The sequence below is a fragment of the Musa acuminata genome, chromosome BXJ3-1, assembly GCF_036884655.1.
Source record: "Musa acuminata AAA Group cultivar baxijiao chromosome BXJ3-1, Cavendish_Baxijiao_AAA, whole genome shotgun sequence".
In the NCBI taxonomy this organism is placed as follows: Eukaryota; Viridiplantae; Streptophyta; class Magnoliopsida; order Zingiberales; family Musaceae; genus Musa; species Musa acuminata.
Genome location: NC_088349.1, coordinates 4,034,309 through 4,050,204, shown reverse-complemented (window position 1 = coordinate 4,050,204; position 15,896 = coordinate 4,034,309). Strand labels below are relative to the sequence as shown.

At 36.3% G+C, this 15,896-nt stretch overlaps 2 protein-coding genes across 3 annotated transcripts; both read left to right on the top strand.

The window, feature by feature from the left end:
• The first annotated feature begins 1,363 nt into the window (after window positions 1-1,363).
• On the top strand, window positions 1,364-10,716 carry LOC103986941 (protein STICHEL-like). The gene is made up of 7 exons (XM_018823956.2): window positions 1,364-3,865; window positions 4,434-4,653; window positions 5,453-5,696; window positions 5,770-5,960; window positions 7,780-8,530; window positions 10,108-10,177; window positions 10,269-10,716. Exons 1-7 carry the CDS (start codon window positions 1,886-1,888, stop codon window positions 10,368-10,370), a joined length of 3,558 nt encoding a protein of 1,185 aa, XP_018679501.2. The 5' UTR covers window positions 1,364-1,885; the 3' UTR covers window positions 10,371-10,716.
• A 3,093-nt stretch (window positions 10,717-13,809) lies between these two features.
• LOC103986949 (zinc-finger homeodomain protein 4-like) lies at window positions 13,810-15,817 on the top strand. Of its 2 annotated transcripts, none has more exons than XM_018824046.2 (2): window positions 13,810-14,753; window positions 14,837-15,817. In XM_018824046.2, the coding sequence occupies exon 2, from the start codon at window positions 14,886-14,888 to the stop codon at window positions 15,663-15,665; it is 780 nt and encodes a 259-aa protein (XP_018679591.2). In that variant the 5' UTR covers window positions 13,810-14,753; window positions 14,837-14,885; the 3' UTR covers window positions 15,666-15,817. The 2 variants fall into 2 exon arrangements, with proteins under 2 accessions (XP_018679591.2, XP_009403385.2); XM_009405110.3 differs by having other exon boundaries at window positions 13,828-14,237; window positions 14,560-15,817.
• Window positions 15,818-15,896: the final 79 nt, after the last annotated feature.

Here is a 15,896-nt window from a genome sequence, read left to right as displayed (position 1 = left end):
TCCTCCAGGTTAAGTTGATTTATCAATGTTACCCCAGAAGTAGTTAATACAGCTGGGTTGGTCATTTCCTTTCAGAGTACCATCCCAGTAGTTTAATGTCTGTATTAATTACTTCATTACCTCATCGTTTTTCTTGGTGTAGCAAATGGACTTTCTGTATTTCTATTTGCCCCCTCTTGATTTGCCAGTTGAAGAACCTGTAATTCTATTGTCTAGGTAGGTTGATGCCGTGGAGTCTCTCCTTCTCTTATTCTAATTCTTTTCCACTCATTTTGAGGGAACTAAAATGGACATAACCAGAGAAAGTTGGTATCATCTTATACTGTGTATCTGCATTTATTGAAAAGAAATGTCATGTTTCTAACATGGATTTATCTTTTTATCCTTAAAAATGGAAAAAAGTAGGTGGGTGGCTGGCAATTTCCAGCTTCACACAGTACAAACAGATGTTGAGGTGGAAAAATAACCTTGTCCATCTTCAACAAATTCTCTTCTCCTTTATACCTATACCAAATGTTTGCTTGGTACAAATTTGTATAGCAGGCCAAGTTGACTCTTGTGGGTGCTTAACTTGGCCCTATCCTTACACATATCCTTTCAATTTTTTCATTTGAATGGTTTTCCTATTTAAATATTAATTTATCCTTATTGTCTTATGCACTTCCTGTTAATTTACTTTGTCTTTGAAGTCACTGTTAATTTGTGTGGCATCAAATTATTACTTGTAGACCACTAAGATATAAAATAATTTTAGCCGTTCAAGGATTATTTGGGATGCTAAATAAGTGACTAAAACAAATTCATTTTGACATGTGTTTTCCTTGTCATCTCGATTTCTATAATCTAACACAACAATTTCTGAGCACAATATAATGCATAATGTACTCAAATTGGAAATTCCATATTGATACTGTTAAAATTTGTAACCATCATTTGAGCATTTATGTTTGTACTTATCAATTTCTTTTTGTCCTTGATTCAGTTTCTAATACATTGAAGTTTGTAGCAAGTTCGGGGTCCTTATTGGTTAATGAAATTGTTTATAATGGATTAACAGCAACCAGTGGATAATTATTACCACAATCTTCATTTCAGCCAATTTGTCCATCTTATGTAGATTATTAGAATATTATGGCTAAAACAGTTTATTTTGATCTTTTGTTGTTTTCTTTTACAAGCATTCTGGAACTGTTTTTGAGATGCCAAATGATTTGCTGGTGTGTACATGTTCCACATATTGAGAGAGCCGAATGTCACAAGTTACAGAATTAGTAATAGTTTTGCATGCTTGTTGGGTACCTCTTTTTCTGTGTAATGAAACCGTAAAGATGGTTTCTTATGGTTTTGCATGTTAATGTCATTCCTTCTGAAATGCATAGCTAACATTTCTGGAGTGGTGGTTCAAAGTGCTGGAAGCAAAAGTAATGCTGCAAAATTAAACTTTTAGTTGGGATATACATTGAAGTTGATCCTTCAAACGTTCATTTGTTGCATTTTAGGATATTTTTACATCAATAGCTTTTATTCTCTCTGCTCGTGGCACTTATTTGATCTTGATGTTCAAATCAGTGGATCATAAATTTCATGAATTGTATCTTCAGTCTGATTTGAGTTTCGATTGTTTTGCAGGAATTATCTCCATTTGATTAACAGAAACTAATTGCTGCCCGTTAATTGCGATCATTTGTTTATGTAACCACATTGTGCTCACTAGAATATTTCTCATACAGCGATTTTGCATGGCTTAGCTTGTGTTATGGTTTAAAAATGATGATTCTGGTAGATTTGTTATGCAGCTGAATACAACTTAGGGACCAAGTGCAGTGCATTCTGACTATATCACTTGGTCTTCTGTGCTTCAATTGAAGCTTTGATTGTGAAAAAAATGTTGAAGACTTCTGTTGGTCCAAGTGAACTTCACTTAAAGAGGGAGCTTACTGCTCTACAAAGGGCACGCTTCTTACGCGACCCCGAAACTTGTTCATCTTGGAGGTCCCCTTTGAGTTCCAAGTCATTTGTTGCAAATTCTAAGGTAAAAAATGGAAATGGAATGATGGAGAACTTCATTGGAGAAATTAACTATAGCTCACCGCTCAATGTATCTTTAAGAGGCAGAAACGGAAGGCAAAATAGGTATCTCTACAATTTGAGGCATCATACTACTGAAAGAGTGCAAAAACTAGATGAGGAAGACAGAGATGACTTAGTCAAGGGAAGTCCAAAAGACAACACTACCTTAAGCAATTCTCTTATTGAAGATTCTAAGAGTGATACTTGTCTTGGAATTCCTGTAAATTTTCATAATGTTACAAGTACATATTCAGGAAACCCAGTTAGAAGAAATATCCGAGAATTCAGAAGAACAATTTCAGTTAGGGGGATGACTAAGCATCCAACTGTATCAAAGCTAATGGGCACAGCATCATGCTCTTTAGGAATCATTGACTCAGGTGAGCAATCTGATGATGGTGAAGATTACAGCTCTGAGGATTTGCAGCAACTGGTGCATGAGCTGACCCAACAAGATGGTTATATTTCTCACTCGTCTTCACCCTTATTGTATGGATCTGGATTTGGTAGCTGGTTATCTTCCTCCAAATTCCATAGAACTAGTAGAAGATTGCTATCATCTCAATCTTGCACTCCTGCTTCTACTAGCTCTTACTATAAGTATGGTGGCCGAGACACCAGTACTGTTGGTTCTTGTAATGGAACTGTTGCTTCCTTTGATGTTGATGAACTGGATCAACCAGAGTTATCAAAGGTTCAAAGATGTGGCATTCCTTGCTACTGGCCAAAGAGAACTAAAGATATGGGAGTTGGAGGTCTTAGTTCTCCTTCCCTGTCAGATACTCTAAAAAAGAGAGGCAGTGGCATTCTCTGTGGGAGCCAGCATTCCCTAAAAAAGAAATTATCTGGTTGCCACAAGCAAAGTTACCTGGCAAAATCTTCTCAAGGTTTACCTTTACTGACAAATAGCTGTGACATAGGCCAATCGTCACTGGATACGACTAGTGATGAGTTGTCAAGTAAACTTGGGGAGCTTGATTTGGAGGCAAGAAGCCGTTTGGATGGAAGGAGATGGTCTAGCTGTAAAAGCCAGGAGGGACTGCAAATAGATATGCCTGGAGGAGCTGCATTTGATATAGTAGATCAAAGATCCTTAAGCCAAAAATACCAGCCTAGGTTTTTTCAGGAAATAATTGGGCAGAATATTGTCATCCAGTCACTTGGTAATGCCATCTCAAGGGGAAGAATAGCCCCTGCTTACCTGTTTCATGGCCCTCGCGGGACAGGAAAAACTTCAGCTGCAAAAATATTTGCTGCTGCTTTAAACTGTTTATCTATTGAAGAGAACAAGCCATGTTGGTTTTGTAGGGAATGCACTGCTTTTTCTAGTAGAAATGGAACAAGCCTGAAAGAAGTGAATGCAACAAATAAGATGAGCATAGATCAAGTTAGACATTTGTTGAAAAGCCTATCATTGGCTAAAACAATTTCACAGTATAAAGTATTTGTCATTGATGAATGCCACTTGTTATCTTCAAAGAATTGGTCCATGTTCATGAAATTCCTTGAAGAACCACTGCCTCGTATTGTCTTCATATTCATAACTATTGAACCTGGCAGCTTGCCTCATTCTATTATGTCACGGTGTCAAAAGTACATCTTTTCGAAGGTCAAAGATGTTGATATAGTCTGCCGGTTGAAGAAGCTTTCTATAAAAGAAAATCTTGATGTCGAATTGGATGCTCTTAATTTAATTGCTTTAAATTCAAATGGTTCACTTAGGGATGCAGAAATAATGTTGGATCAGTTGAGTCTGCTTGGCAAAAGAATAACTAGTTCACTTGTAATTGACTTAGTGAGTTTCTTTTGCATTTTTCTTTATTTACAGTCTTTATGTTTAATAATTAATATTATTAATTTTTAAACATTTAAATATTCATACCTGTCTCACTTAGAAGCCTTGAAAATCAACTACATTTATTGGTACCTGGAAGGCATTTATCACACAGAAAATGCATCTGTATTTTTCAATTTGCAAAGAGAATGCATAAAGGTTGATGACACAATTCATTTCTAAGGTTTTTAATTTTTGCACTAGGATTTTTCTACTGTCATAGAAAAGCTTTCATTTGAGTTTCTTAAATTTTTTTCTTGTGTATCGTTTTACTAAACAATTTTGGTTCCTTTTCATTTCTCTCTTGATGTCATCTTTTAGAAAGAATGTTTTTGAGTTATTGAAGACTGTCTTACTCAGATTGTCTTGAGCTAAAAATATAGTGTTCTAGTCATATCAAAATAACATTTTTTTTCTTTTTGTGAACATTTCTGATATAGACAATCAAACAAATATACATGTGTTTTTAGATAAATAATTATATTTCTATTACCCCGGAAACATGTCCTCTTATTATGAAAACTTACAGGTCGGAGTTGTACCAGGTGAAAAATTGCTTGAGCTTCTAGAGATTGCCATGTCATCAGATACTGCTGAGACAGTAAAGAGGTCTAGAGAGCTGATAGATTCAGGCATTGATCCTATAGCCTTGATGTCCCAATTAGCTGGACTTATAATGGACAGAATTGCTGGAACATATCGAATGACCAAGTCAAATTCTGGTGGTACAGCTCTCGGTGAGCAAAGTTGTGAGTGCATCCGATCATGTTCTTTCATGCTTGCCATTGACAGGATGACAATCAACAATCTCTTTCTTATTCAAACTTCTTTTTTTGTGCCAATGCAATGTGTTGGTTCAAGAGAGCTAAGTGAAGGAGAAGATAAATACCTATTTATTACTAGTTTGTTATTATTATCATAAATATTATATTTGACTGATATCTTGCTTTGATTTCTTTGGAAATAGGGAGGAGTAAGCACACTAGAGCAGTGGTTGCTTGAAATTTTGAAACGGAAAGAAAGTACAAAGTTAACAAGAAATTGAAAAATGTAATAATTAAATCAGAAATAACCATCAGTCTGAACTGCTGCTTTTTCTGTGTCAATCATTTGCTCTCTTATTAATTCTTCAAATATTGGTGATTGAGGTCTAATCAGTCTTATTTGCCACTGATGATTAAATCTCTAGTTTGTGACTATTTCCTCCTAGTTGATCCTTTATTGTCTACTCAATTTTAAATGATTGGCAGCTAAGTTTGTGTAACCTTCATAATATAAATTTTAGCAATGAACAAAATGTTAGGTTTCTTTCTTTCTGTTTCTATTAGTTTCTAATTATTAATAACACCTCTATATTCATGTAGCAGTTCATGAAGTTTATTTATTTCCTTCCTAACTACTTCATAACATCAGTTGCTGAGGATTTTTCCAATCCTATGCATGCTTATGTGTTACTGGCGATACATGTTAATCATTTGTCACTTTGAATGATGCTGGCTGTTTCTTCTAGTCCTGACTTTATTTCATTTACCTCTAAAATGTTTCTAGTAACTGAAGCTGAGTTAGAAAGATTACAGCTGGCTTTGAAAATTCTTTCTGACGCCGAAAAGCAGCTGAGACACTCAAGCGAGCGCTCAACATGGTTCACTGCTGCTCTATTGCAGCTTGGTTCTGCTCATAATTTGGAACTTAATCGAATAAGTAGCAGCAGCACCAGCAGCAAGAGGAATGCCATAAAAAATAGTAACACTGTGTCTGGCATGGAGAACAACTCCCCGTTTTGCGAAAACAGGTCATGATAATTTATTCCTTACATATACTTCTCATCATGTATAACTAACTTGTAAAATGTTGCCTGAAAGCAGGAGATCTCATGAAAGAATATTAATTGATTCTGGTCAAACAAATGATGCTACTTGCAAGGAAATATTCAGGTCTGCTAACCCAGAAAATCTGGATGAAATTTGGACAATGTGCATCCATAGATGCCACTCACAAACGCTTAGACAATTGCTTTCAACCAGTGGAAGACTTCTATCAATTACTGAAAATGAAGGTAGATAATTGATTTTTTTTCTTTTGAAATCATGACATGTTCTCGATTTTAATATAGAAACTTGTTAAGATCTACTATCATATATTTGCCACAACTTTTTTGCTTTATATCGGTTTAAAACTATCTTTTTCTTTTAAATTGTTATTTCCAACAATACAAACTATAACACACAATAAGACATCAGACTAAAATATTTTTGGATATATTCAGTCATTTTATTATTCGTAAGTTTGGTGTAGTCACCAATTATTTTAGTTTGATCAACTTGCCAATGTTCCCGACAGTTGACATTTAAAGGTGCTCTATGCATTAATTATACCCTTCTCTAGTAGAAATAGTATATATAATAGGTGAGTGCAAGGTTTTCAGCACCAGACTGCTATCTGTCTGGTTCATTGCCGGTATATATAGTAGGTCTCTGGCTGAACCAGCACAGATCTGGTTCATGTTGGCTACCATGTGTTGGAAGATTGATGGGGTGGGCGGTCCGACGGTGCGAGGCTTGAGTGGCTTCTTCTGGGAGAGATGTGATGGGGTTCTTGTGTCTTTTTAAAAGGGGTAGATTCAAAGGAAAATAATAATGGACCAGATTGGACCACCTGAAAAGGGGTGGATTGTGTTCCGGTTGATACCTGAACTAGTAAATATTTGTCATTATGTACCGGCACGGACAAAATGTTAAGTTCTATCCAAGCATCCACTGAAGTAACATTGCCCTAAGGTAAATTAGAGGTTTAGTGAGTGTTTTGTCATTACACGATTAAGATGCCCTTTTTGAAAAATGATTTAGTGGAGTCCCAATACATAACAAAGATAATGTTTCCCTCATTATTTGGTCATGTAGATTCCTTGTAAGAAATTTTGAAAAATGTGTCATGTCTGTCTTCCATATCTGTAGCCATGCTTCATAAACAGATTATTGCTTCTGGGAAGGGATCAAGCAATAATACATGTCTTTTTCATGTCTCAGTACATTATGTAATTATTCACTATTAGGTTGTGAAATAAGTGACAGAAACAGTTTACATATTAAAAACATGTTAGGTAGTTAACATCCAACTTTGCATATCAGCAAACAACGAGCAGAGGTCATAATTAAGTTTTTATTTAACAGAATATGTTACAATCTTTGAGATATGCAAAATTTTGCTCCACAAAGATTAATTTTGCAACAAATCCCCTCCAAGGAACCTATGCTTACAAGTATGCTGGCCATGCCTAATTATTACTGACATGAGATATTTGTTTATATATTTCAGCAGATATCATGGTATCCTGTATCATTTTTAGGTATCATACTGGTCCAAATGTGGATCAGTATTTAGTATGGATCGACATTTACATACTTGTTTTATATGATATGTTTAAGCTTTTATTTTAATTAAGGTTGTTCATGCCACATAACATGCTGGTGCATACTGCATAACGTGCAGACACGGCACCAAACCACATTGCATTGCAGTTGTGGTCCAGTTATTGTGGTAGTATATGCTGTTGTATGTTGTCCTACATTTGTGCTTTGTGATTTTCCTGAAAGCCAAGCAAACTACTGAGGGCAGACAAGACAAACTTTATTATTCAGAATTGCTGCAGGAATTTCACTTGGTCACTAGGAAAAACTGACACTGAAACTCTATTGAGAAACTCGCAATTAGAACTAAAACATGTTAAATCTGTGGTCCATTTTATCATTGTCAATTTTATATTCCAGAGGAACTTCATGTGCAATTCTCTTATTGAAACTACATTGTCTCTTATATTCTCCTTGTCATATTAAATTTGATTTGCTTACAAACAAGAACTTTACTACATTTTGCAGCCACATTGATCGCTTTCATTGGATTCGAGGATAGCATTATTAAATCAAGAGCTCAGAGATTTCTGAGCAGCATCACAAACTCAATGGAGATAGTCTTGAGACAGAATGTAGATGTTAGATTAGGAGTTGTACCCGAAGGATTACGATCAATGCCATCTCTGGTAAGCAACCAAATGGAAAATGATAAGCAGAGGAAGGTGGACTCTGATAACCTTAGTAGCCATTCCAATCAAAAAAGGATCAATGGCAACAAAATTTTGGATTCGTATGAAAGAATTTCAGAAAAATCTTATGAACAATGTGACAGATCTGCACCTGGAGACAGCAACGATGCTGTGACAAGCATACCCATGTTGCTGTCAGAAATAAAAAATGGTTCATATAACAACAAAGATAAAGGGCAGGAGGTTTCAGCCCAAGGGCCTCTAAAAATGGGGCCTGATGAGCAGAGGTTGGAGACTGCATGGCTTCAAACTGCAGACCCTAGGCATGTAAATCAGTCAAAACTCGATATGAACCAAGTTCTTCCACTTAATGGTGTCAACCATCAGTGTGTTAAACAGTCCTCAATAGTAACAGTGAAATCAACAAGGCATTGGGACGATGAATTGGATGACAAGGTCAGGTACTTCAAGGTCAGTGCCACTGGGGGCCACAACAAGAAACAAATTGAAGAAGCCGATCACTATGCCATGTCTCCAAGTTTATTGCACCGTAATAAGAAGTCAGTAAACTGCGAGAAAGAGAATAAGTAAGTCTTTCAGCTTTCGATGAATATGTGAAGTAATTGTAGCCAACTGTTTCTTTTTCATTTCTGTTGCATATTAATTAGAACTTGTTGTAATTAACTTAGACTCTGGATATAGTAACCTAAGATTTATTAAGTTGATAGGCATGAATCGCATGACCCAATCTGGTTATTCTAGGTTAGTAATAGTAGACCCATTAGCCTTATATATGTCATAACTATCCTCCCACTTATAGGTCATTACAACCTCCTTTAATTTAGGCTTTTGTCAAAGTTCAAGATCAAGTAATGGTTTCATGTTTGAATTGCCTCCAGCCTCGTCACATGTAATCCTTTTCATACTTGGACCCCTCATCCTATCTGTACGAGTTATGCTATGATATCAATTGTCATTACCTGTCCCAGTGACAATTTGCACCAATTAACTTGATAAACTGAAACCACATGACCTGATATGTTCAAGTCATAGTTGATAAAAACCCATCTAACCTATATTCCTTTATAACAGCCTCACATTTCCAATGTGGAAGCAAATTAGGGTGTCACAAAAAAATTGATGAATTTTTACAAGGGTATTTTGTATTTGATTGCTTTCTCCATATTCCGTAGGCTGACAATAATAGATGCTTGTCTCTACTGCAATCTAGCCAGTTGACTCAAGCTTTGCTTTGTTCAGGTATGTGTCGACTTATTTCAGGGATCTTTTGACTTGAAACTTGACATCTTGGGATAAGGATTCCAAATAAGGTTCTTTTCTATGAAATAAAATATCTAAGTTTTGAATCTAAAAAGAGTTGAGTTTTTGGTGTAATTTCTAGAGGAGCAGTTATTTTCGGGAATCGATTGTTTTACATCACATTTTTAACAAGAAATTGTTTTCAACTCCTAACTCAGCGATTAGAAGTAAGATTTAGACTATCTCAAAATCTCTCAAATGCCAAATAACTAACAAGTTAGATGGCAAGCCTAGATGAATCAAGTTGTCATGTTCAAGCTTGGTTTTTTTAACAACCAAACTTTGGAATGAGTAAAGCTAGTCCATTGACATTGTGAATGAGTTTGAGCAAGACATTAACGAGCCAAATAACTAGCTGCTTGCGAACAATTGACTCATTTGCTTACCTGATGCTGAGTTCCTATGTAGTTGACATATTTATTACTTTTTTCGAAGTTCCACATTTTATTTTAAAATGCACATGTCAGATCTATCCAACTGAATCAGTTTATATATTCACACCTGTATATGTTTTTTACGCTATTTTAGTGTGAGAAAGGGATGCCTAACTCTTGATTAAAATGCGAATACCAGGTACTGGTATGGATAGAAAATAACAAATTCGAACACTTTGCATTTGTATGTGGATCGGTGGCTGATCTTGTTTCTTGCTCGTGGTCTCTTTTTCAGTCAAATAACTTTCCTGGGCCAATTGTAGTGCATAATTCTTAGTAATAAGACACTTGCTGAAGGGTGATTTTTTTGATGTTACACAATAACACTAGGATCTTACAACTATGACCAGGTGTTTGTATCTACCTTGATTTAATCCATTCCTTGCATAATGTGGCATGATATATGTTAGGGAATACAAGCCAAGACCTTGTTGCATTGGCCTCCACTGTTGGACAACACCCAAAAACCAAGAAAAAAAGGTAGCAATCGAGCTTGCACTTGCCTTTTTCTCGTATATATAGATTTTGAGGTTTAAAAAGCTCAGCCTTTCTTACTCTTGGTTATTATCAGGTAAAGCATGGAATCCGCGTGCAATCACCAAAGGCTAGTCATTTCTTGTGTCTTCGACAGTGTGGTAAGCTCAAGTCAGCAGAAAGTAAATTCAGAAAATGAAAGGGAGAAATATGGATGCACAAAGCCTTTTCATTCTTCATATACTAAAGGTACTTAGGGAGAAGCTGCAGTGTCCTAATTAATGCTACCAGGTTAAGCCATTTTGTTATCCAAGGAAATAATAGGTGATGCCTGATTCATCGATGGTTCATATCAGTGTTCATTGCTAATTAGCTTTATTTTCTGAAAGATAATACGCAGTTTACGAGCTAACAGACGATTGCATAGTATAAAACCGACATTTTTTTTTCTGTTTGTAACATGATAGATGTCATATGATCACAAAATCATGAAGAAAGGAAACAGAGCATTTTTATTGTGTTGGCACGGATAAATAAGAGCCTATCAGTTGGTAATTATGCTTTTGAACTACACAATTAGGATCATAATTATGTTCTTATTTTGTTGCTTGAACAAGTTGTTTCTGCTGAGACTAAAACCAACTTAGATTTGATTTCGCCCCCACAGTCATGGTAGATTAATTTAATTATAGCAACTTGTTAATCTGAGGCCAGCTGACCTGGATTTTATATTGCTTGTGCATCATAGAAAAGCCTCAGTTATTTTTCTAAAGATTAGATTTAGCACTTGGCATTTTTTCTGGATGATATCATAAACAATTATTCTTGTTTGTTTATGTGCTTCACTTGCCACTATCAATGTCTATTATAATTTGGAAGGTTGGTGATGATCTTTTGTCTAATTTTCTTAGAAGCTTCACCATAGAAATAAAAAGAGGATGGTGAATAAACATCAGCTGAGGTAAGTTCCTCAGATTGAACTTAGAACTACCATGAACAGACAAAAACAACAATTATTTCTGACCATATATGTGATCTTGAAGGTCATCAAACCAAAATAAGCTGCTCAAAAAATCATGTTGTTGAGAAAAAGAAAAAAAAAGCTTGAAAACTTGAATAAGAATTAATAGCATACACCTAAAACATTAGTTTGGTGGTGACACTTATTCAAGGTTGAAAGTTTAAAATTTTTTCTAACATATTTTTTGCTTAGTTAAGACTTTATGAGATCTCCACAAAGTTTTGAGATCGAAATATATTTTCACCATTTATCTTTTATGAAAAAAAACTACCATCTATAGTGGAATTATGAAATTTTTGATAAAAGAGAGAGATGTCAAAGTTTAGTTGGTAAAGATTTTTTTCAGATCATCTTAGAGTCCTACAGATCTTTTCTTCATTTATTCTATACCGGAAAAAAAAAACTAGCATCTAAAACGAAATCATGAAAATTTTGATGAAGGAGAGATTCTAATACCATAGTCAAGGAATGGTTAGATAGAACATGATGACTCAAAATTACCAGAATTACCAATATGATTAGAAAGATTATTAATGTGTAGTGAATGTAGAACAAGTTGATCATAAATTAAAGAAATTTGATTTAGAATAAAGCAAGACAAAAGAGAAAAATATGATTTAGTAATAAAAAGATGATGTGATTGACATTAGATACTCTTGTTGAGTTCTAAAAAGAATAGGGTAAGCTCATTTTTGCTCATTAAGAATAGAACCTAAATTGTTGTTTGACTTGCTAATGTCCATCGTGGGACCCCACTAATTCTTTTATTCCAACCTTTTAGATTGACGAGGCAAATAGATGAAGCGATAATGACCTTATGGCAGTGTCTTTTTTGTGGTTGAGGGGTACACTGTAGAGGAACAAGAAGGGATAAGGGGATAAGATGAGGAGGATTATTTCTTGGCTGTGTCAGATGATTGAGATGAGGCATATTTGGCTGAGAAATCAAGGTTGGATTTGCTTGGGAGCCGACGACTCGCGTGATCGCTGTGACACCAACAATGCATTTAATTTGCTGCCACAACTACCAGCTTCCCCCTTCCTGCAGCAACCCAAATTTATTTCTCTCTCTCTCTCTCTCTCTCTCTCTCTCTACACACCAACAAGCACACGTTCATTAATGAAATTTAATATGTGACTGTACCCATATGAGCTTATTTGGGTTAATTATAAATTGTCTTAGGTAGCTAAATCTTTTTAGTATTGCGATATTTAGATTTAAAAAAATTACGTTAAAATTTTATAGTTAGAACTTTTTAGCATTTTGGTTTATATATTAAAATTATATGAAAGTGAAACATTTAATCTCAAATACCCTAACGTCATTAGTTTTATCGATGGAAGATACAGTGATAATATATGCATGACACAAAAACGATGGACAAAAAGATAATTTCAATGATAGTGACGGACAATGATGTTGTGGGTGACTGTTGTGGTGATGATCGATGAGAATGACATGATGGTTAACGTTATCGATGTCACAAATGATATGAAAATAATAGAAAAAGATAATTTCGACTCGATCTATATCTTCTGGTAGTAAAATAAATGACATTAGGGTAAATGAGATTAAATGTTTAACTTAGATTTGAATGTAAATTTTTTAAATAGGGATAGATGCTAAAGAGGTTTAACTATAGAGATTTTAATATAAATTTTTTAAATCTAAAGATCGAGATACTAAAGAGATATAATTACGAAGGATTATGTAATTAGTCAGTTTATTTATATAATTAATTATGACAGATGACTATGGTGATATGCTTTGTAAAGTGAGTGCTTAGAAAAAAAAAATTGAAGAAGACAACATCAACTGTTCCCTCCTCAAGGATGATCTGTCAATTCTGAAGCAAATTGTTGTTGTTCATTAAGTTCTGTCTACTAATTTGTGATTACCACAAAGTGAGGCTGATAGAAGGATCTCCGGGAATAAAGAAAACAAAACAGTATTATAGGGCTGCAAGAAGGATTCAAGAAAAGGATAAGCTGACTGAAGGAGGTACTGAAGAATAAAGCAACATGCATGTAGAAGATGCAGACATGGCAAGAACAAGGCACTGAGCTTCTCATGCTGACTTCCACTTTGAAAGTTTTCATGTCCTCTTCTTCAGACGTGTTCAAGAATCTCATCTCGTTCTAAAGCAAAGAAAAAAAGCTCTGTGATGGAGAATATTTTTCAACATCTGGGAGATATTTGGTCACTGAAAGCTAAAGATGATGAATCTCATGGGCCATGTTATCCACCTTTTTGAATGACAGTCTCAATTGAAGAGATTAAAATGATATTTCTTGGCTTCCATTTTCTAAATTCAATACCTAATCACATCATAATTATCTGATAAGGAAATTAAATAATTAAGTTTACGGTGATCAATATATTACTCCATGTAATTAACAATCTTTAGTATCTCGATTCTTATACTTTCAAAAATTATATTGACAAAATAAAATATTTAATCCGTTGCTTTAACAAAATCTTTCTTTTTTAACATTGTGAAATTACTCTTTTAACTTTATATAGGGATCTCAATATTTTGTTTTCCTAAATATATGGATCTCTTTTCCTAAATATTTTGATACATGTATGTGCCATTTTATCTTCTTTCAAGGGGAATTTGGTGGCTAGCTTTCCTCCAATTCATTATGTGGTCTCTCACTGTGTGCCTCTTCCCTTCTGACACTACAGTGAGCTCCCTTTCTCTCTTTGTCATCTCCCTCCATCTATAGCCTAAGCTTGATTCCTGATAGTGCAAGCAAAGCAAACACCCCACACTTTATCTTTGTTTGGTCACAGCCCCCCTAAGCCTTTCTCTGTTCTCCTCCGTCTTGTTCCAACCTTTTTGCTCCCTCACTACTGCTGTAAGACCACTATTTAGTGTCTCACAACCACAACCATTCTACCAAACCACTTCATTTCTATCCTTCCAACCCTTTGGCCTCGTTTGTTTTCCTTCTTCTTGCCATGGGAAGCACAATGGAAAACACTCTGAATCTTCCTATGAAGGAAGCCAGCCAGAGCTTCTTGGAGTAAATTGCAGTCAGGTTTTTTCTCTCCCATGCTCTCACGCGTTCTGCTGCATTGTTGCATGAACCATCACGGAGTATTTCTGCCTACATTCTTGAGGTGTATACTCTGAGACAATGAAGTGGTCATTTGAATCAGTGGTTCTTGTTGGTTTCCTCATGGGTGGGAAAGACTAATCTTCCACAACCAACAAGACTTTAGTCAAGTGATTTTTGCCTTCTTAGTGGGGGAGGTCAGCACCTCCGCAGATACCAATGACTGTTTGGTCTTATCGCAGTTCCTAAGTTTCTTCTTCTTCTTCTTCTTCTTCTTCCTCCTTATACCAAGTTTTCAAAGCAGTCATTTGGAACAAACACTCGAGTCCTCGAGCATCTCTTCCACTTCTGGTGTCTCCTACCTCCTGCTGGGTCTTCTGGTTTGGAAGTGGTGGAGGTGTGTCTCTGGATAAGGTTCCCCTGAACCATGGAGCTCAAGTTTTCTGTCAAAAGGGCAAGGAAAAGCAATCATTAATAGCTGGAATTTTGGTTCTTAAGGTTGGTCTATTTCAAATTCTCAATTGTCCTTCCTTTCAGCAAAAAAAGAAATCTTGAGCTTGACCTGTTTCCTTGTTGAGTAGAGGTCAAAAAGAACACTACAAAAGGAAATAGCACAAATATTGAGAGAGAATGGATCTTTCTGGCCATGAAAAAGAGATCCCAATCCCAATAAACAGTTCATATTTTGGTGGTCACGGCCAGGCCCCTGGCCACAGCAGCATCCATGACACCCCTTCCATCCACCACTCGTCCAATGGCACTGCTTCTCCCGTCTCCACTGACACCAGAGAGGACCACCACAACGCTAAATCCTTCAGCACTAAGAAAGGGGTGGTGGTGAAGTACAGGGAGTGCCTCAAGAACCATGCAGCATCCATCGGTGGGAATGCCACTGATGGCTGTGGTGAGTTCATGCCAAGTGGTGAGGAGGGAACTCTAGAGGCCCTGAAGTGCTCTGCTTGCAGCTGCCACAGGAACTTCCATAGGAAAGAGGCAGAAGGAGAGCCCTCATGCGACTGCTTCCAACCCATTAGGTGGAGCAAGATGATGGGTGCATTTGGTTACAGCCCTGCAAGCCGTAGCTTCATTCCAAGGGCTACACCACACAGCATGATCATGCCTTTGGGTGCCATGCAGGCCTCTGAGTCTGATGAGATGGAAGGGGTGGTGGGCGGGGTGATGGCAAGGCCTCCCATGGTGAAGAAGAGGTTCAGGACCAAGTTTACCCCAGAGCAGAAGGAAAAGATGCTGAGCTTTGCTGAGAAGCTGGGGTGGAGGCTTCAGAAGCAGGAGGAGAGTATGGTGCAGCAGTTCTGCCAGGAGATTGGGGTGAAGAGAAGGGTCCTCAAGGTGTGGATGCACAACAACAAGCACCACTTGGCAAAGAAGACCTCCCTCCAGCTTGACTAACCAATGATTCCCATCTCATCATCTCACTCCTATTCTTCTGTTAATTTAGTGTTTTTTTTTCTTCCAGGATTTGCATGTTAGCTTGTTATAATTATTTTTGTCTTGTGTCACTCAGATTGGAGTTCATTAAGCTTAGATGTTGCTTATTTCAATGCTGATTGGTATCATGGTTTCATGCATTTTACACAGCTAAAGAATAAGATGCCCAATGGACTTTAGGCTAAAGAAGAA

Bases quoted from the DNA above. Each gene is read 5' to 3' on its own strand.
- LOC103986949 (XM_018824046.2), top strand. From the start codon at position 14,886: ATGGATCTTTCTGGCCATGAAAAAGAGATCCCAATCCCAATAAACAGT.
- LOC103986941 (XM_018823956.2), top strand. From the start codon at position 1,886: ATGTTGAAGACTTCTGTTGGTCCAAGTGAACTTCACTTAAAGAGGGAG. The intron at 8,531-10,107 runs GTAAGTCTTTCA...GATATATGTTAG, and splicing joins AACTGCGAGAAAGAGAATAA to GGAATACAAGCCAAGACCTT. The intron at 10,178-10,268 runs GTAGCAATCGAG...GGTTATTATCAG, and splicing joins CCAAAAACCAAGAAAAAAAG to GTAAAGCATGGAATCCGCGT.